At 39.6% G+C, this 22,516-nt stretch overlaps 2 protein-coding genes across 3 annotated transcripts; one reads left to right on the top strand and one right to left on the bottom strand.

The window, feature by feature from the left end:
• Positions 1-448: 448 nt before the first annotated feature.
• On the top strand, positions 449-7,041 carry SAR3 (SUPPRESSOR OF AUXIN RESISTANCE 3). 2 transcript variants are annotated; one of them, XM_021961143.2, is made up of 6 exons: positions 449-590; positions 1,018-3,622; positions 4,787-4,910; positions 5,257-5,405; positions 6,146-6,243; positions 6,427-7,041. In XM_021961143.2, the coding sequence occupies exons 2-6, from the start codon at positions 1,061-1,063 to the stop codon at positions 6,620-6,622; spliced, it is 3,129 nt and encodes a 1,042-aa protein (XP_021816835.2). In that variant the 5' UTR covers positions 449-590; positions 1,018-1,060; the 3' UTR covers positions 6,623-7,041. The 2 variants fall into 2 exon arrangements, with proteins under 2 accessions (XP_021816835.2, XP_021816837.2); XM_021961145.2 differs by having other exon boundaries at positions 477-615.
• Positions 7,042-15,004: 7,963 nt separating this feature from the next.
• LOC148292381 (uncharacterized) lies at positions 15,005-16,334 on the bottom strand. Its single transcript, XM_088245799.1, has 3 exons — positions 16,066-16,334; positions 15,267-15,498; positions 15,005-15,091 (listed from the first exon to the last, which is right to left on the bottom strand). Exons 1-3 carry the CDS (start codon positions 16,332-16,334, stop codon positions 15,005-15,007), a joined length of 588 nt encoding a protein of 195 aa, XP_088101925.1.
• Between the last annotated feature and the right edge of the window lie 6,182 nt (positions 16,335-22,516).

Below are 22,516 nucleotides of genomic sequence, written 5' to 3'. Positions count from 1 at the left end.
ATTTTTTTAATATAAAAAAGTGAATTTACCATATTATCCTTATTTAATTAATAATTTTAATTCTTAATGTTTGAATTAACCTAGGGCATTTTCTGGTATTTTTGAATGTTTCACCATTTTTTGCGTTTTGCTTTATATATATAGATAAGTCCATGTGTTAATATATTAATTTTTTTTTTTTTTTTAAAAAAAAAAAGGTAAGTAGAATAACAGCCGGCTGGATTTAGAAAAGGCAATAAAGATATTAATTCTTCTTGCCTTAAGTTTATTACAATAAAGGTAAGGAAAAAAAAAACAGAAACTTGCGTGTATTTTTAATCAAAACACTCCAAGTGAAACGACGTCGTTTCATTTAGAATTTTTTTAAAACACTGCAATCGAAACGACGTCGTTTCACTACAATAAACCTAAAAAGAAAACACGCGAGTCGTCTTCCTCGCAGAGTCGCAGCCAATTTGCATACTCGCAAAATTTCTTCAGGTTCAGAAGTGTCCAGATCTGGCACGCCTCGCTCCGCCTGGCCACGCCTTGCAACACCTCCTTACGCCTTCCCCGTGCTAAACGTGCAACTCGTGAAACAGCCGACCCATGTATTTTTCTCACTTTTGCTTCAGGGTTTGACACCTTTCCTTTAACAGTTCTTAGTAACTATGGGCAGCTGTCCAGCACCATTTGTGAGCCTGATGTTTCTCTTTTGTTATTTTATTCTTTCGTCTCTCAGAAGTTTCATAGAGTTGGGTTCAGTTTAAATCATTTGAATCTTCTTTAGGGCAAGCAGGTCACAGGTTTATGGTTTCTTAGGAAATTGCTGTTCGTACCTGAAATCCAAAGTAGTTTTCTCAAATGAGTTTCTATTGTATTTGATGTTTGGAATTTTTTTGACGATTTTATACTGCAAGTATTGTGTAGCTTGACGATTTTAGAGTATTTCAATGGATGCTGTGCTATTGAAAGCACTATTTTTTGTTTATTTATAATGATTATGATTAAACTTTGTCTTTTATTTCACATTTTTAGGGACGTTTTCTGAACTTTATGATACAAGAAGTGAACCTATAGAATGGGCATTGATTCTGAAACTTGTAATGCACAAATTGTGTGCCAACAAAAAAGAAGAAGGATATCTTCGAACACTGGCATTTCGTTGTGTGAGACATTTAGTCCTCTTGAAACTTCCTTACCCTATTTACCAACTTTAGAAGAAGCTGATTACTACACACAGCCCTCTTTGAAGGAATTGGCTGCTCGAGAATATACAGATCCTGGTTTTTCTAGTCGAGTTTTGGACTTTACAGTTGGAAGATTCGGTTATGGATCCATCAAATATCTTGGGAAGACTGACATTAGGAGATTGGAATTAGATAAAATTGTGAAGTTCCGCAGACATGAGGTTATTGTATATGAAGATGAAACTGCCAAACCTTTGGTTGGCCAAGGCCTTAACAAGCCTGCTGAAGTCACTTTAGTGCTACAAACAAGACCATCAAATATGGAAAAGAGACAGAGAGATAATAGTGTGAAAAAATTGAGGCAGATTGCGGAGAGACAAGGAGCTCAGTTTATTTCGTTTAATCCAGAAAATGGGGAATGGAAATTTTTTGTTCACCATTTCAGCAGATTTGGATTGAGTGAAGATGATGAAGAAGACATCATGATGGAAGATGCTGCTGCAGCTCAAGATCTTGTAGAAATGAACCATGGTGAGATTTCTGATGCTGATGAAGAAACCCAAATGGATCCCACTGGAATTGTGCTTTCGCATTCTCTTCCTGCTCATCTTGGGCTTGACCCTGTAAAGATGAAAGAAATGAGAATGTTGATGTTTCCTGATGGGGAAGAGGAAGCTGAGGAGTTGAATCAAGTACCTGCACATTATAATCCATCCTTTGGTAGAGAATACATAAGACCTCCTTTACAAAATACTTCTCAGAGGATGAGTGATAGATCTACTCCACCACCTGTTCGAAAAACCCCATTGGCATTGCTCGAGTATAAGCATGGTAGTTTTGACTCAAACTCTCCTGGGGCCATTCTAATGGCCCAAGAAAATAAGGTCATGCCTCCAAAGATACTAAAAGAAGGTTTTAAGCTTGATCTCAAGCATGAAACACCAGTAACTAAAAGACATTGTCGCAACATAGTTGATGCAGGTCTGTTGATGGGTAGGTCATTTCGAGTAGGATGGGGTCCTAATGGAACCCTAGTCCATGCTGGAACACCTGTAGGGAGTATTGGTTCTCAAATGATGTTATCATCCACAATCAATTTAGAGAAGGTTGCTATTGACAATGTTGTTAGGGATGAAAATAACAAAGTTAGAGAGGAACTTATTGACATGGCTATTGATTCTCCACTAGATTTTCACAAGGGATTACTTCATCAGACAGAAGAGATTGAAGTTGGATCCTTTAACCTAAGGCTGCAGAAGGTTGTCTCTAATCGCTTGATGCTATCAGAGATTTGCAGGAGCTATGTAGAGATCATTGAGAAGCAGCTGGAAGTTCCTAGGCTATCTTCCTCTGCTCGTTTGGTTTTGACACACCAAGTAATGATTTGGGAACTGATAAAAGTTCTTTTTTCTGATAGGGAAAATGGTGGGAAAATGAAAACTTTGGGTGCTGATAATGAGGAAGAAATGGTGCAGGATGTGAAGGAAGCTTCTCAAGAAGTCGACCTGGAAGCATTACCTCTTATTCGGAGGGCAGAGTTTAGTTATTGGTTGCAAGAGAATGTATGCCATCGAGTACAAGAAAAAATGAGCTCCTTGAATGAGTCCAGTTATCTGGAATACATATTATTACTTCTGAGTGGGCGCCAACTGGATGCAGCTGTTGAACTGGCTGCTTCTCGGGGAGATGTGAGATTGGCTTGTTTGTTAAGTCAGGCTGGAGGGTCCATAGTCAATCGTTCCGACATGGCTCAACAGCTTGATCGTTGGAGGATCAATGGGCTGGATTTCAGTTTCATTGAGAAAGACAGGATAAGGCTTTATGAGTTGCTTGCTGGTAATATCAACAGTGCTTTTCACGATGTTAAAGTTGATTGGAAGAGGTTTCTAGGGTTATTGATGTGGTATCAATTAGCACCTAGCACCTCATTGCCCACTGTTTTTCGCACTTATCAACATCTTCTTCACGAGGGTAAGGCTCCATACCCTGTTCCGATTTACATTGATGAAGGACTGGTAGAACAGTCTGAGAATTTTAGTGCGGTAAAACGTTGTGACCTATCATATTATCTCATGCTGCTACATGCCAGTGAAGAAAGTGAAGTTGGCTTTCTAAAGAGCATGCTCAGTGCCTTTTCATCAACACATGATCCGCTTGATTTCCATATGATCTGGCATCAGCGTGCAGTGTTGGAAGCAGTTGGGGCTATCAGCTCTAAGGATCTTCATGTTCTTGACATGGGATTTGTTTCCCAGCTGTTGTGTCTTGGGAAATGTCATTGGGCCATCTATGTGGTCCTTCACATGCCCCATTGTGAAGATTTTCCATATGTCCATGCTAATCTTATTCGGGAAATCTTGTTCCAATATTGTGAATCCTGGAGTTCTCAAGAATCACAACGCCAAGCCATTGAGAACTTGGGTATTCCTAAGGCATGGCTTCATGAGGCTATGGTATGTCATATTTTTTTCATCTTTTTGATTCAATCTATACCAAACTCCATTGTGGCTCCCTCTATCATCTTAGCATACTTAGAACATAAATCTTGTTTACAAAAAATGATGAGCTTGGTAGCTTGTTCGCAATGGTTGACTCTATATTCAGCTTGAAACCCTTATCCGAGTTTAAAATGGTTTGTTATTACAATTACTCTTACTTTAAAACTCCTGTAAGTTTTCAGTCTTTTCATATTATTTTGAAATTTCATAAGGGTCCATTTGGATGGAAGGATTTTAAATGAGATATTTGGATTTGACTTGTCAATGCAAATTGCTTTATTGGATTTTCAAATATTAATACCTTATGCTCATAAAATCCTTACATAAATTTGATTATTTTATAAAATTGAGCGATTTCAAATAACATTTTTTCCCTCTGTCTTGAATTATCAAATTTATATTTGGATTTAACTAATGATCCAAACGAAAAACTCAAATTTAAATCCCTCATTTAAAGTCTTCCATCCAAATAGACCCTAAATTTGCAAACCAAAGATTATGAAAAAATATTTTGAAATCCTATGCTTCATATTTTTCTTTTCTATTTCCGGGGACTTGGGAGTCTTTCTTTGAAAAAAAATCTGTTGGCTACCAGTCTGCTGCTGTTGACTTTTATTTTCTTCAGGTTCACAAGTCATGTAACATAGTAAGACAAAACATCGGTGATTTGTTCAGGGATATTGCTTATCTAAACCTCCCTTTTCAACTTGTATGCACTAGGTGAAACTTAATATATCATGCGATAACAAATGTTCTGAATTGCTGATAGAGGCAATAGGATGTCTGCCCATTCTCATCACCAATTCTAACATACAAATCATGGAATGTTCTGAATTGCTGATATAGGCAATAAGATTATCATTGATATACAACCCATACGAGGCTAGAACTTATCAATTTCCAGTTTTTGAATCCCAGGATTTGGGGTTCCCTGTGATGATTCTCATCAAAAGATCACAGTTTAAGCTTCCTAGCAAAAAATTTGATGTCTGATGTTCTCCATTAATTTATCTGTAGCTACTTATAGGAAAGTCTTGGAAATGGAATTGGAATTCTGTCTTCCAACTTATGGAGCATATTATTCAGTTGGTGAATGACTAATATTTTCCTGGATTGCAGGCTGTTTATTTCAATTACTACGGGGATCTTGCAAAGGCCCTTGAACACTTTCTTCAATGTGCAAATTGGCAGAAAGCACATACTATTTTTGTAACTTCTGTTGCCCACAAATTATTCTTGTCTGGTATGAATTAATAACTTCTATGTTCCATTTAGTGTCATTATGTATTTTCTTAAGTTTCTGGACATACTTTAATGGAATCACTTTGAGGAATCTGTTATAGAAAAATATACTTTTCATTCCGTTTCTAAGTGTATGCATATAGCTGGAACAGTTTATAATCGTTAGCATTCTACATGATAATTGAGTATCATTGGACCTAGTGAATCTAAGCAGGTAGTTGATTTGTTCAGGGAAAATGTACCTTTAACGGATTTGATTTACAAAGTTAATATTTTAACTAATCACTCACTCGATCTGGACCACAGTTGCTTCAGTTGATATTAATGTATAATTTTTTTTCATGCAGCCGAACACTCAGAGATATGGAGGCTTGCAACTTCCATGGAGGACCACAAATCAGAAATTGAAAATTGGGACCTGGGAGCTGGGATTTATATTTCATTCTATCTAATTAGAAGTTCATTGCAGGAAGCGGACAATACCATGAACAAACTGGTATGGCATATTATTCTATATGATATGGCTGTTTTTTTAAAAATTGGGTAGATCTGCATCAATAGGCAACCTGCAATATATTAACTAGCAATTGCATTGTTTTAAACACCAAAGCTTGGTTTGCTCTATTGCTAGGTTTCCGTTTCTCATAATTTAAGGCTTAAGCTGGAACACGTTGTGTCTAACAGTTATACTTAAGTTTGACTGATTGTCTTGGCTTAGGCTGTCTAAATGTGGCTCAGAGTCAGATAATAAAGTAATTGAATATACAACATCTCTCCAAAATGAAAATATATAGCATCTGTGCAATGGTATGCCTGCTTTGATAGAGTGGGTCTTTACTAGTAATATTGGGCCAGATGCTGATGCACTTCTTGCTCTTCCTATTGTACTTATCTTGGAAGTAGGAGGCTAACAAGATGAGCATGAATGAAGATAAGGAGATAGCTTAAAGCCCTATATTACTAAATTGATATATAACCCCATTTTTTGCTACTGTACTAAAAAGAACTTAATTGTTATTGCTAAATCTTTGTGTAATTGACTCCATGCTACAAGATCTTTATCATGTTGGAAAGGATTTGAACAAGTGATGATATTTTTATCCTGTGAAATACAATGGAGAAAGACAAAGTCAAACTAGACCTAACTTGATGCCATATTCTCAAATATAAATTGTGATAGTCATTTGGTCTTTCTTTTTCAAATGAGTGCTGAGCACTTTTTAATGTTTACTGCAGGATTCTCTTGAAAGCAAAAATTTTGCATGTAGAGAGTTCCTTGGTCAGTTAAAGCAGTCTTTGGCTGTTTGGGGTGTCCAGCTACCCGTTGACGTGAGGTATGCTCAACAATCCTTGACTCAGATGTTTGGTTTTATTCAGACACTTTAACTTATGTTTGTTAGTGACATAATATATTAACTTTTGTGTTATTATTGTTGAGACCTCTCCACATGACGCCTGTTAATAAGGGGGTATAGCTCTACAGTTATGAAATTTACGTATTTACCAATGTGTTACAGGGTAGTGTATTCAAAGATGGCAGATGAGATATGCAATTTGCTTTTATCTGATATTGGAGATGGCCCAACACGAGATATTCAATTAAGTTGTTTTGACACCGTTTTTAGTGCTCCCATTCCTGAAGACCTTCGCGCAAGTCATTTGCAAGATGCACTGTCTCTCTTTACATGCTTTCTTTCAGAGGTTGCTACATAGGTTTTCCCCTTTCTGCACGGCAGTTTGTTCCAGTTGAAATTATAAGATCCTCGCAAGCTCTTATTTTTGCTTCAACAGCAATCTGTACTGAGTTGTGCTTTTCTGGAGATGCATAGTTCATGTATGTTATTTTACAGAAAAGCTAGAACTGATGCTGGCCAGGGGTTCCGACCAAAAAAAATAAAGATGCTGGGCTGGGGGCCTTGCAGGGTGCAACCTGCCGGTGTGACTGCACAGGGTTCTTTTAGTTTATGGTTCTTTTCTACCCCCGATTTCCAGTTGTATCAGCTGTAACTTCTTTTATTTTAGTTGATACATGTAGGGTAGCTCATGGTTTAAAGATTCGGATTGTAGGGATTGTCCAGCGAGCTCTTAGCTGGGAGTAAGATCAGTCTTCACCTCCATGGTGTTCTGCGCAATTGTGAGATTTTAATTTTAAGTCCCTAACAAAATTTAGTTGTATTAGAGAGCCTGTGTTACTTAGACTTAAAACACTCCAACCAAAAAAAAAAAAAAAACTTAGACTTAAACACTGAGGTCCCTCGTTCGATAAAAGAAGGGTTAATTTCAGTTCCGTATGCTGCATTTGTACTTGGCATGTTTGCGGACCTTGCAAATGACACGTCATCACTTAACAAATTTTTTTGACATCAAAGATAATAATGGAGCCGCATTGCAAAAAATTTACGCTAAACTGATACCATCTTGGGACGTGCCTATGCCTATGACCACTGGGATGCACATGCATTTTGAACAAATCAGAACAGAAAAAATGATTCTCCAGTGCTTCGCGGCACTACAATGCTCCCTTGTTCCCCACCGTCCGACCGTCCATTTAGTTCATCCCAAGATCATCTCTCCAACTCCATCATCATCAACCATAACAAGAAGGGGAGCTTTATCCGATGCTTTAATCTTCAAAGTGTGCCATAGCTGAATTCTCAGAACTCCCAAACTCTGGCGGTGTCAAGGCTTTGGAGCTACGCCTCGATGACGGTGAAGTACCGCTGACGGCAACCAGGTTGAATCTGTTTTAATGACCTTGTGTGGCTGAAATTGAATTACTTCTTTTAACCTGTTTTCACACTCCTGACCCACCACAAACTCCACTTACGCTTGGGAACGACGTACGCTGGGAAACCAAACATCTCTCTTCTTCCTCCAAAGCTCTTGGAGACCTTTCACGCAGACCAAAACACCCAATGTGAAGAAGAAGACTCACCAAGCGTTGGGTCGTTTGGTCTGCGTGAAAGGTCTCCAATGTTTGATGTAATCTTTGAAATTTAAGCTAGCCAGTAATTTCACTTGTTTTCAAGCAGTTTGGCTGTAATTTGCTGAATTATTTTTTTCAGTCAAGTTGTTGGATGCTGTTCTGTAGAACAAAAGGAACTCTATATTTTTGGCTTCTGCAGCATTTAAACTACGATATTATTGAAGACAGAACAAATGGCATAAAAGAGTACAATGTGCACACTTTGTGCCTTGAAATATTTCTTATTTACGATTGAGAATTAAGATTTGTGGGACAATTTGATGCTATCTGAAGGCCTCTTGCAGTGATTGAAATGTATCTGTAGCCATCTAAATATGTATACTTTGATTGTGAAGGTTGCTGTGAATTACCATGGAAGGTTGGCAGCAAAACAAGGATTGGCGCTTTGACTCGACATACGATCACAAAGATGAAAATGGTGAACCGATTCCTTTTGTATTCGTTATTGGGTCCAGATTTTAACAACTATAATATTATTGGGTCCGATTCCTTTGGAGGCTTCCGTTCTCTTCTATCTTTGGAAATTTTTTTTATCATTTTGTTTGAACTGTCAAGAGTTGGGAGACTCTCTTCATATTGATGTTGCAAATGCATATGCAGGTCATTTCAGGAATTAAAACAGATATGAGATCTATGAAAGTGGTGGTGTTTGTAGAGTTGTTATACCGCCACCATCACAAGGGTATCTGTTGTCTGCATGGGCACACTTGTGTCTAAAGTAGAGAGAGAGAGAGAGAGAGAGAGAGAGAGAGAGAGAGATGTTCTAATTTCTCAAAAGTTTTCTAGAACTATTTTATTGTTGAGAAAGTTATACAAAGTCCCCATTCATGTAAACACATGTAGCACCAGCACTTTTTGCCTTTGGGCCCATCAGACGGCAAAGTCCCATCTTTGCTTTCTCTTCTTTGCATTTTTTGTCACACTCTGGGTGGGCTGTGCAGGTGGTCATCGACTTGCTCGCCTGCTTGCATCCTCTTCCTCCTTCTACCACTGGCATTTCTGTATATTATCACAACAAAAAAATTAGTTTCTTAATTTCTTATATTCTTCTTAATTGTACAGTTTTGTTAGACTAACAACAAAAACAAAGAAGGTATATTCGGGATGTCATGTCTAATAAAATTAGTGACATTATTATAAACTTTGGGGGTTCGTATGAATTGTCTTGCAGTGCAAGAAATGATTTAAATATAAACTTTTCGAATTCATAAGGGTTTGAAGATCACTCACCCATGGAAGCAACGAGAAGGAGAGCTATTAGCAGAACAACTGTGGTGCTGGAGCCAACGGATTTTGCCATCTCTGAAGAGTTTAGGATTGAAAGTGGTTGGATTCGAGAATTTCCAATCCAACTTGCAACCCTATTCTTGAGAATGCAAATGGTCTAGCTTCCAATTTATAGTTGGAAGTTGTCCCTTTGTTTAGGTTCTTTCAGAAAATAAGGCACGGATTTATAGTTGCCTTTTCTTATTTTTAGTAGTGGAAAAATATAGAAATTACACACAGTCAATTACTATTCTTATGGGTTTAGTTGTGATGGCATAATGAGTTTTATCCCTCAAAATGTGTCTAGTACATGTAGATAGAAACTAGTAAGAAAAAAAGACCACATGAAATAAACATTTCAAGCAAGCAAGAACACCAAAATCAATTGCAAATCTTTATCTCTAAGAGTCTTTGATCTCTTAACATTTCGATGTTGATCCAACATTATAAAGTATAGCCCATTGAATAATATATAGAAGATTTAAATATATAGACCAACAAAATCCCCAATTGATAATTCATACAAGCAAGCAATAACACCAAAATCAATTGCAAATCTTGTTTGATAATTCATAAGTCTTAATTGTAAATCCCTAATTGATACTTCAAAAACTTCAAACAATCTCCAAAATTTCAACATCCACACATTAGAGAAGAAAAGAGGATGAAGAATTGAAGATTACCTTAGTTTGCTTTAATTAACTCTTCAAGAATGACATAGGTTTGTGAATGGGATATTATTTGGCTGGGATGGGGGTTGTCACGTGTGGGTTAGTTTTTTTTTCCTTTTTTTTGTTGGTCAGACTTCTTGTGGGGTTAGTTAATGAGATTTTATTTGCGTGGGATGAGTGTGTGTGGGGCTTGCTTGGGTGGGCTGGGTTATTATTTTAGGCTAAAGAAAATCAAGTCACTTAGGCCACAACCCGGGTTAATTAGCATGGACGTAGGACTGTCCTTGAGTCTGCCACAGCTGAATTCTCAGAACTCCCCAACTCCAGTGGCATCAAGGCTTTGGAGCTTTGCCTCGGTGAAGGTGAAGTGATTGTCCACAACGAATAGGTTATCTTTCTGTCCTATATACATGATATATTTATTAATAAATTGAGCTTAGACCCATAAAATTCATTTTAAATCACCTACAACCCTTCCCTTTATTTTTCTATTTAAAATACCCAATTTTTTCAAATAATACCCGATGACTAGGATCCAACTAAGCAAGTTACCTAATATAACTTAAAATCTTATTTATTGTATTTTTTGAATTCCAAAACTACCCCTATTTATAAGTTAATGTGTTATGGGGGGTGTAACTAATGACACACGTTGAATTTGGAAGGATATCCAAATCGTTGTAATGGATGTAGGAATTAATTTAGAAACTTATTTGAAATTAAATATTAAATTCAACATTAACTATTAGTAATCTATAGGTGATTAACATTTTGGATTATTTAATAAAAAAAATTATGTTGTTTTCCTTTTATGAATTCTACAACTAGTAATTTATTTTATTATAGTTTTATGAACAATAGTGTACATTCTAATTATGTTGAAAAATAATTTGATAATCTATTTATTTATTTATTTTAAAAATGAACCTATTTTTTCTCTAAATAATGTGCCTATTTTTTTTTTCTCTAAATAAAGGACCTATTACTTGTTTTATGAAAAATAATTTGATCATCTTTTTATTGTTTGTTTTATGAAAATAATTTTTTTTTAAATGAACCTATTTTTTCTCTCCAAATAATGTACCTTTTTTTTTCTTTTTTTTCTCTAATAATATACCTAGTAAAACAATTTACATAGTATAATGAACCTATTTTTTCGCTAAATTTTTTATCTATTTTTTTCTCTAAATTGACAGGACCCGACCCAAATTCCGTATTGGAATCCGAGTCGAATCCTGTTCGTGTCCGACACCTGGCAGATGCCGGGCACAAATGACCTAATTGCCCTTCAAGTAAATTCTGAAATTTAATATATGTTGAACTTCTGCCGAAAATTCGGCAGAGTCTCCCTCGTAAAGACCATTCCCAAAATTTACACTTGTCAAACAAGCATATAAATATGTACACCAACGGCCAACATGCAAATAATTACATTCTAACAGTTAAACATGTGTTCTAGGGCAATATCAGAGCTCTACACAGAATAGGTTACAAGTATAATATAATTATACATAACCCTACATTGGCAAAAGACGTGGCAGAAGGCGGACTCAGCTTGGTGGTGGCTCACTATGCACGATTATTGCATGGGGGCGCAAAACATTAAATAGGTGAGTGGACCAAAAATAAAGTTTTCTGAAAGTACATAAGAACGTACTAACCCCAATGTAAAAACCGTTAAGAAACTAAATCATTTTCTTTATTTATAATCGTATTGAAATCAATGCATTCATATCTATATCTTTAGAGCCAATCACGCATTTAGTCAAACATTAATTACTTGAAAGCATTGAAATCAACTTTAATCTACCACCTAGGTGTACCCATTTATAATTCCGTCAATTCCTTTAGTTTCCGTCAATTCCTGGATTTTCCATCAATTCCTTAATTTTCCGTCAATTTCTCGTGTCACAATTTGTGACACGTTGTTGGTTGCGCAAATCTCACGGCTTGGAGCTCCGGGCCGAGGAGATGTACGTTAACACGTGGCTTCCTTCTTTTGGATGCAGTGCGGTTGTGCGCGGGCGTGCCAGCACGGTCTACCGTGTGTCGAGATGGTGATGTGGATGAAAATGGTTAAGTGGTGCGTCTGTTTGGGTTCGACTCCTAGTCAAACGATTATGGCCGAGAGAGGAACTGATCTCGGCCGTCAGGTTCACGGCCTGAGCTACAAGGCCGTTTAATGGTGGTGTTGATGGTGGATTTTGGGCGTTGCTCCGGCGCGTTGCTCAGGGAGCGACGGTCGTATGATATATGGGATGAATGAAAGAGTAGCAGAGATGGTGCTCCGGCGCCTTGAAAGTCAAGGGTCGTATGATATATTGATGAACGGATTTTCCTTACAAACTAACACTACTCCTAGGAAAGCAAGTAAAGATATTGAAAGTGCATTACAGGAAAATATAATTTCCTCCGTGGGAGGCTTTGGTTTGGTGTTTGAACCCTTTGAATGTAGCTTGAACTTGGTATTTATAGGAGGAGCTCTTGGAGGAGTAATCGAGGCTGAAAATTTGCATGGTGGAGCCTGATCAGAGCAAGTGGGTAGTCCAATCGACATTTGGGATCGTGAAGCATGGTGGTGTGACCCCATGAATCCTGATAAATCTCAGCCGCCACCCTGATCGTGGGTTCTGCGCTTTTGGCCGTGGGGACTCATTTAATGCCCTTGTTTGGTGGTTGGTGATCTGACCTCTATTTGTAAGAATGTTTGTAAGTATGTTGGCGCCTAACCACTCTGATTTCTGTCACCAAATCCTGACTTGAGTCACTTCCCCTCTTCCCTCGTGCATTAAATGCCCTTTTGCGGCTAGCGGGTTTGCTAGTCAGAGGCGTTACTTCATTAAATGAAGCGTGGGACCCCGCTGCCATGTGACGATTTGACTCTTAATATCTTCGGTCGTGTCCCCTTCGTCCCTCGGCCTCAGCCTTTAGATACCGTGTCTGCAAGGCCGAGATGACTATGCCTTCGCAACATTTCCTTTGTTTTGAGGAAGACAAAAGCGCTGTGTTTTGGATTGCGAATAGGTGCTGAGGCCGAGGGGGAAAATCCCTTTGGTCAGTGTACGACCGTGATTTATCAGGCACAAACACACGTCCTCGCAGGTCTCGGTGACACTAGGTCAACCGGAGCCGCAATCCTCGCAAGATTCAGGGGACACTTGGTCAACCCCGAAACTCGTGGGGCAATGTCAAGCGCGCTGACTTATCCGAAGGCAACATTAAATTCCGAGGCAACAATTATTCCAAGGCAACATTTTTATAATTCCTGGGTACCTATGGTGGTTTTTTAAAAATAAATAGATATTTCTGAAAAATATTAGAATTTATAAAACTATTTCTTAATTATCCTTAAATCCTGCTACCATTCAATTCGGTAATTACCTCAATTCTTACTTTCCCTATCCTTTAAGGATTTTCAACTCGGTAGCAAATAAATAAAAATGTTTAAAACCGGCAAAATCATGCTAGGAAAACATCAATCATTAAATACTTATTCAAGATCAAATAATGAAATTCAATTGCATAAAATCATTTATAAAAACAAAAGTCCACCCACTGCTGGCCCGTGCTAGCTGGACATTTCGAGTATAGTTGAGTGACCAAACTGTAAATACGAGTATAATTGAGGGACCATTGTTGCGAATAACCCTTTTATTAATAAATCTGCTCAACAATATAATATTAAATTAAAATCCTGACCACTGGCTCCTAAAAGTGCGTGCAACAACTTAAAGGTCATTCATACGCCCACATTAGCTTTTCTCTCATTTGGAATGGTTTAGAAGTAACTCGGGACTCAAAAGCGATAAAGTCCCAAAAAGTGAACCCGGGACCTCATGGGCTCCACGACCTCAAAATTCCAATCTGATAGTTCCTAGAAGTTCCAATATGCCTAGGACACATGTCCCGAGAGTTTGGTCTCAATCGGACGTCGGATTGATCACGATCGCACGATCGGACGGTCCTTATAAACCTTACCCTAGGGTTGGCATTTTCGGAGTATCCGGTACAATCTGTCGAATCCTATACGATCTTGAAAATGTCTAGATCAACATATATCAAATTGACTACGATCCAATGTTGTCCGAATCGAAATCTACAAGTTCCTACGCGCTCATGAGGACACGAGGATCATTCTAGGACCAGAAGTGGTCCCCGATACATGGCCCACGCGCTGGCCCCAGGTGGTGTGCATAGTAAATTCCGATGGTCGGAAATTCTCCAAACCGCCGGCCCAAACTCCTACCCTAGGTAAAACACCTCATTTGGAACCACTTTTGTTCTTGAGCCTACCCCAAAAAGTGAGCGTAAGTGGCCGGAATCGCGATCCCAAAACCGGCCAAACCCTAATTCGAAAATTAACCCACCAAACCTTGAAATCTCTCAAATCTTATCCAACCATCAGTTAGAACGTGGAAAATAGCTAGAAATCCATACCTCAATCGTCTGATTTGTGGCCGGAGGTTGGCCAACGAACGGTGAGAAGTTTGGACTGAAACCGGACAGTTTTGAGGCTTTTTCGACGAAGCAGAGGCGGCGAACGGCGGGGAATTGGTCAGGCTTGGCTGCGGGGTTGATGCCGGTCAGGTCTTGACCGGTTCGCCAGGCTAGGCCGTGTGGTGATGGTTATGGCGGTTTGGGGGTGTCAGGACGAAATAGAGGGGAGGAGACAGGGAAGATGTGGGGGAGATAGAGAGAGAAAGGGAGAGAGAGGAAACGGTTTTAAAAATTTCTGACTAGCAAAATTACCGTTTTGCCCCTGGCTTATTTTTTATCGCATTTTCTTTGTTACCACTCCGATTCGAGTCCACTACATGTCTACGGACTCGTTTCGTCACGCTCTATGCAACGGTCCAATCGAAATTCTCAAATTCCTACCCGATCAAAAAGTCAACTTTAAACATAATAAAATATTCTAGGGGCAAAATTGTCTTTTTCTCTAATAAATTAATAATTAAAAATTGATTAGGGTTTGGCTTATTACGATCTACCCCCTTTATAAAAATTTCATCCTCGAAATTTACATACCTGTCACTCGAAGAGGTGAGGATACTGGGCTCGCATCTGCTCTTCGGGTTCCCAAGTCGCCTCCTCCACGTTGTGACGCCTCCACAAGACCTTCACTAGTGGAATCTCTCTAGACTGAAGCACTTGCATTTTCCAATCCAGAATCTAAACAGGCTGCTCCACATAACATAAGTCATCCTTCAACTCTATGGGTTGCTCTTCCAGAACATGAGAGGGATCAGAAATATACTTCTGGAGCATGGACACATGAAATACATCGTGTAATCGGGAAAGGTCTGAAGGTAAGGCAAGTCTATAGGCTACTGGGACCACACGCTCCACAATATGACCCAATATAGCGAGGGCTTAGTTTTCCCCGCTTCCCAAATCTCACTACGCCCTTCCAAGGCGACAATTTCAAAAATACCCAGTCACCAACCTCGAACTGAAGGTCTTTCCTCCTGTTATCTACATAACTCTTTTCTCGATATTGGGCCGCCTTTAGCCTTTCTCTGATTAATTCTACATGTTTCTTTGTTCTTTCCACATCCTCAGATACCTCTAACCTGTGCTCGCCCACTTCATCCCAATATAAGGGTGTTCGACTCTGTTTCCCATACAAGGCGTCAAATGGTGACATCCCAATGCTCACCTGGAAGCTGTTATTATAAGTAAACTCCATGAATGGAAATTTCTCATTCTAGTCACCCCAAAACTGCAATGCACATGCTCTCAACATATCTTCTAAAGTCTGAATCATCCTCTCAGACTGACCATCTGTCTGGGGGTGAAATGCGGTACTGAACCGCAGCTATGTCCCAAATGCCTCATGCAACTTCGTCCAAAAATGGGACGTGAACCGAGGATCTCTATCTGAAACAATGGATACTGGCACCCGATAAAGTCTCACTATCTCGTCTATAAAGATCTTGGCTAGCTTATTCAGGGTGTACGTCGCCTTTACTAGCAGAAAATGGGCTGACTTGGTGAGTCGATCTACAATCACCCAGACTCCATCATGTTTACTCTATGTCCGAGGTAGCTTAAACACAAAATCCATAGTAATGTGCTCCCACTTCCACTCGGGAATCAGAAGTGGTTGCAACAATCCTGATGGTTTCTGTTGCTCTGCCTTAACCTGCTGACACACCAAACACCTCCTAACATACTCTGCTATCTGTTTCTTCATGAAAGGCCACTAGTAGTGTTCCCTCAGAGTACGATACATCTTGGTGCTGCCAGGGTGCCTAGCAAAAGCTGAACAGTGAGCCTCCTCAAGAATTTCCCTTTTTAGTGCCTCATCATTAGGGACATACAACCTCATGCCTACCATCAAGGCTCCATCATTCCTCATTGAATAATATGTTCTGGTGTCATTCTTAACCTCTAATCTGAATGTACAAATTAATGGATCCTGAGATTGGGCTTCAATTATTCGCTCTACTAGCACTGGTCTCACATAGAGAGTAGCTAACAGTGCTCCCTGATCATCCATACCTAGCCCAACTCTCAATTTCCTCATCTCCACCAACAATGGCAAATACCCCCTCGAATATGAGCTACAGATCCCGAGGGCTTCCTGCTGAGGGCATCAGCTACCATATTTGCTCTCCCTGGGTGATGCTCAATGGTACAGTCATAATCTTTAATCAACTCTAGCCATCTTCTTTTCCTCAGATTCAGTTCCTTCTGGGTGAACGGGTACTTCAAACTCTTGTGATTCGTGAAAATCTGGCACGTTTCCCCTTAAAGATAGTGCCACCAAATCTTCAGGGCAAACACTACAACGGCAAGCTCTAGATCATGGGTAGAATAATTCAACTCATGCTTCTTGAGAATGGGGTTAGGGTTTAGAGAGGGGCAAAATCCAGTCATCCGAGTTGGTAACTTGAGTGGTGTTTATGCAAATTTCTCACAGGAGAATATTCGCAGATGATTCTTCTCAATCGTTTGTCCCTCCTTCTAGATTCCTTGCAAGACAAAATAAATCAATCGGAAAATCACCGGTGTGGTGGTGGCCAAGGGCCCTCCGATGCCTAAGTAAGTAATAACACGATGCGGAAATGTTTCTCTACAAGAGAGATAGGTGGCTTGGGAGCTGAGTAGGTAAGAGAGGTGGCGACAGCCTAGGCTAGTCAGCCACGAGTATGAAAGCAGGGGAGAATTTCGGCGAGAGAGAGAGAGAGAGAGAGAGAGAGAGAGAGAGAGAGAGAGTAATTTTAGGGATTTTTTCGGGTTAGGAAGAGTTACCTTATTTGTGTATTCACTTTAGCTTAAATATATTTTCCTTTCTTGTAACATTTCTTTTCCAATTAAGGAGAGAATAATTGAGAATTATTTCTCTCATGATTAATTGAGTTGAGGGAAGTTATGGAAGGAAATAAATAGATTAAGGGAATTTATGGAATTTATTCTTTCAACCTAAATAGGAACCCCCATATTGAATATGTTATTAAATCAGAATGTTGATTTAAATAATATATTCTTAGGATTTGCTTCTTTTCCACTTGGCGCCTCCTGATTGGTCGTTGATTTATTTGCTCCCACAAGTGGCACAACATTTACTATGTGTTCACTGAGAGTCCTCCTTCCCCACTTCTATCCTTAGTTTTACATAGAGGTGTCAAATGGATTGGGCTGTGCTTGGGTGTCAAACGGACCGGGCCGGCCCAAGCACATATGGCATGAGCACATTGCGCTTAGGGATGGCAACAGGCCCTGTAGGGGCAGGGTACGGCAATACCATCCCCATCCCCACTTAGCATCCCCGGCCCCATCCCCGCCTCCATCCCCATTTAAGCTGTTTCGGGGAATCCCCATCCCCGTCCCCGTCCCCATCGGGGGGCTATCCCCCATCCCCGCCCTGAATACCCAATTTTTTGTATAAAAAAATATTAACGCCTACAAAATAACCCACATTAATTTCATAGTTCATATTTGGAAAGAAAAAAAAAATTGCAAATCTAAAAGAAACAAAAGGTTGGGATATTCACATACATTTGCTCCTGCTTTAAGAAGCATTTCTACGCACGAAATCTTGCCACGCATTGTAGCCAACATAAGTGAGTTCTATATATTATTATGTTTCTCTCTCCACACATATACGTGAGTTCTATATATTATCTGTTGTTTCAAATTTTATCAAGTTTGATTTTTGATTTAGGGTTGATGAAGAGATGAGTTAGAATTAGGATAGTCTACGAGTTTTCTATCTTTGAATATAACAAAATTGAACATACTGTAATAGTATATTACTTTAACAAATTAAGGGTATATAACGTTATAATTGATACAAATTAAGGGTATATAACATTAGTTTCAATAAGCATTATTCGATTGCTGAATATAAATTTCAACCATCAAAGTATGAAAGCAATTATGTGGGTTGGGGATGTTGGTTGTTGGGCAAAGGGATTTAGGGTGAGGAAGTATTTGTTGATGGGTTGGCATTTATGGTGATTTGGGTCCGAAGAAGAAGAGAGGGTGGGTAGTAAGATTAATTGAAAGAAAACAATTCTTGGGGTGCATGAAAAGTGATTTCTTTGGCTGTGATTTATGAGAGTGGTGGCAGTCCCACATTTCCTACAAACAACCACTTTAGTTATTTTGAGCTTTATGAATATCCCGACCCCTATTCGGATAAGGTGAGAACGCTTATGTGAGAACATTATATAAGAATAAATCGCAGCCATTGAAATGCATCTGAACGGTTGAAGAGAAAAAGCGAGCTTACGGTGCATTAGAGTAGGCTGCAGTTTCCCCTTAGCAGAGGTGTCAGGTCGCGCCTGGTTCGAAAAAATGGCGCCTTTCTTATTCCTGACAGTGGCGCCTTTCTTGTCAATGGAGTTATGAATGAACCCTAATCATAACACCCAAATACCTACCAGACATCAAGTTCTCTATTCGTCATCTCTTCTCACAAAAACTCCTTTGTGTACTGTTTCTTTTTGACTTGCTCTTCTGTTGTGGCAGAACTTCCGTGATCGAGTAATTCTGATCTGAACATCTGAATCGGTACGTTTCTGTCGAATTTCCTCCCTGTCTTTGATATTAAAGTTTGCATGTTATACTGCATTAACTTAATTGAAATTGGTTTATGACTTTAGGGAGGATTTGAGGGCTTTGATTTTCTGGGTAAGAGTAGGCTGTCTCTGTACGGAGTGTTTGCAAAAATATAAATTGGCCTGAGTAATTTGTGTTCTGTGTTGTAGTTCGTATTTTTGTTTGCATTCTGGTTGTTTGTTGTGTTTTCGTAAAATTCGAGGAATCTTCATATGTTCCTCATTGTAATCCTGCTTTGGGCATATAGTGGTGTGAGTGTTGGGCATAATTTTAGGGATTTAATGGGGCTTGGCAAACAAATAATAATAAGTACCAGTTGAAGTAGAACGCATAAGAGAAAATTGAATCTTAACTCTGAATATGAGATGATTTGGGATGCATAAGGAGCAATGCATCTTGTAGTAGGTATCAATTTTGTATCTGAATTTGTTGAAATTAGTGTTTGTAGGTGAAATTATGTATCTTAATGTGTTGAAAATAGTGTATCAGTTTTGTAACTTGATATGTTGAAGATTCTATTAGTAGGTATCAATTATGTACTGTGTTGAAAATAGTGTTTGTAGGTTTAAAAATGTGTAGATAATATTGTGAGTAGGTATCACTTCTGTATGTTAATGTGGTCATAATATTGTCAGCACGTATCAGTTCTGTTTCTGAAGCAAAAGGTGTCTTTTGCAGGTATAAAATGGATTGTGGGCTTGAGCTTTGTTTCCCGGAGTCAGAGGTCTATTCTGCGCGGGTGAATAATCTGTGTGTGGCGCAAACAGTCCTGTGTAATTTTGGGGCGCATTTCAGTGAGTCGCTTATGGAAAGATTTAGAGAGAGCTGTTTTGGGCACCTGTTGGGACTCCGTAAAATTGCATTTAGTGGTCAAATTGTGCATGGTCTGGCACTCCGGCGAGTCGGAGGACTTGGTGTGAAGGACATGATGGGCCTTAGTTATGCAATAGGGTCCAACGTTGCTCAATTCAGTGTAAAGGATTTTTGTTTGATAAGTGGTCTAAAATGTGGAAGCGAGCCTGACATAACGTCTGCCGGGGATGATCATAAGCGATTTATGAAAGCACATTTTACCAACAGGAGTCACATTACTGGCCAGGACTTAGAAAATGCATTCCTAAAGTCCGAAAGAGGAAGCGAGGACTCGTTCAAATTGGGACTGCTGTATTTTGTGGAGTCTGTAATTATGGGTAGACCCCAAAATGTAAAGATAAATGAGGACTACTTACATTTGGTTCATAAAATGGATGAATTCAACAAATATCCGTGGGGATCTATATCGTTTGAGTGTCTGCAAGATTCTCTGTTGTTTGTTCCCGGGAAGAAAGAGAGAGATGAAGACAAGGATGGGCAGGGGAAAGGGATGAAAAAGCAAAAAAAGGCGGTGCGGAGTTCAGTGAGAAAAGGGAAGAAAAACGTGGAGGATGAGAAGCCTAAAAGAATTAACAGACCTGCATGGAATATAAAGGGATTGAGCTATGCTTTCCGGGTATGATTTAGTTGAAAATTAGTGTTTGTAAAATTTAAGTTCGTAACTAAGTACTGACTTTGATAATCTATTTGTTGTAGATTGGGCGTATGAATTAACTGCTGAATTTGGAATTCCCCCCCTTAGATATTGTAGGCGGATCGAGGAAACTGCATTAGTCCCTCGAATTTGCCGGTGGGAATCCACAGATAAAGTGCCTGAGTTTAGAAAGCTGAATGCTTATATATTTCAAAGCAAACAGGTGTGTAGTTAATAATTGATTTCAATAGTATGTTGGTTTCATGAGGAAAGCTGTTTACTATTGTTTATGACCTGTTCACTGTATATGTTTGACAGCCTGTTATACTGCGGCTCTTACGACCACATGAATTGGAGATGAGGCAACCATATTGGAGTTGGGGATCAGTTGTTCCTGAATGTGATGCACCTAGGGCAGGCCCGCGGGTATGTAAGGACCTTGATGAATTAAACTCTGTTGTGCAGCAGTTGAGGAATGAGGTTGCACTATTACACCGTGAGAAGGGTGAGCTGGAGGAGAGAGTTTTACGCTTGGAAAAGTGTACCAGTCATGCAGACGCCAGCCCTTTTGAGTATGATGGAGAGGAGAGACTTAAGACTGAGGATTCTGGAGAGGAGAGACATAAGACTGAGGATGCTGGAGAGGAGAGACATGAGACTGAGAATGCTGGAGAGGAGAGTGATAAAACCGAAGAAGTTGGAGTACCCGAATCGAGAGAGGAGACTGATAAAACCGAGGAAGGTGGAGTAGACGAATCGAGAGAGGAGTGTGTAAAAAATACGAAAGAAGAGGTGCAATATACAACCCCGAATATAAATTGGGATGATCCAGATGTGATGTGTGTCACCCTTGTTAAATTCCTTACGAATCCTCCTCGAAAGATTGAGATGTCCACTGCGGAGGGTGAATGTGGCGAAGATGTTATAGTTAGGGTGGGGTGAAAGAGGGGTCGGGAAAGGAGTCAGATGGTTGGTCCTGTGATGAAGAGGCCAAGGGCAGTGGTAAGGGAAACTCCATGGCAAGGTCGGGAGATTCCCAATATTTCGAAGGACCCAATTGCTGACCCCCTAAGGCCTGTTCCCCGTGATTCCCTTCTGGAGGTGGCAAAATTTTGCTGGGAATGGGGACAAGAAGTAAAGTAAGTTCCCTTTGGCCGTCCTTAGTGAAATGTAAATGGTTTATTATGATTACATATTGAGTCACTGGTGAAACGGAATTGATAATAACAATGATTGACAAATATAGTTCATATGTGCGGTTATGTGGAGACGAAGCTATGGAAGGTTCGCATAACTTCTTTGTTCGGTTGCTGACCAAGGACGGTTGGTTGGATGACTCGGTAAGCATTGATTGATTAGTGATTTTGTCGATAAGCCCTTGCTATGTAGTAATTGATTGATTTAATAATGGAAACAACCCTTTTATGTAGAACATTGACATGGCCTTGCATTTGCTACGGGAGCGGCACAACAGGTCTGGCAAGTGGGCGGGTTCTGACTGGACGATACTGGACACCACTTTTCAGGTCTGTATTATTTCATAAGCATTGTTTGTTTTGAAATTCCGTATCCGTTATGATGCATAACTCGTGTGCCACTATGCAGAAATGTGCTGCCTTAGATTACACGCAAATGAAGTCGTATATTGGAAAGGAGGAGAGGAAGCACAGCAACGGTCTAGTGGGAATGGTGAAGGGCGAAGGGCTTAAGTTGGCTAAATCATGGGGGTCTGTGAATCAATTTTTTTTGCCCTTCAACCTAGAAAGGCAGAAGCACTGGATCTTACTTGTTATCGATTTAAAAGAGTGTGAGATAAGGGTATATGATTCAAAAGTAGATCTGTGTAGAACTCAAGCCATCCAATGGGCTGTGCAGCCGGTGTCCAAAATACTGCCCCGGTTGTTACACGAAGCTGGATATATTGGCGACGGTCTACTTCTTAAAATTGAGTGGCCAGTTAGTCGCGTTTTGGATGCACCCCCCCCAACAAGTAGGCGGGTGAGTCATATTCGACCTAAACACAGTGTGTTATGAAAGTGCGCTTTTGTTGTACAATGAATGACAGCTGCTTCGCTATGTTTCAGGGGCGACTGTGGGATGTACATTTT

This window comes from Prunus avium, chromosome 8, assembly GCF_965620075.1.
Source record: "Prunus avium chromosome 8, drPruAviu1.hap1.1, whole genome shotgun sequence".
Lineage (NCBI taxonomy): Eukaryota > Viridiplantae > Streptophyta > Magnoliopsida > Rosales > Rosaceae > Prunus > Prunus avium.
The sequence above is the reverse complement of the archived record's forward strand: the minus strand, read 5'-3'. Positions and strand labels throughout refer to the sequence as shown.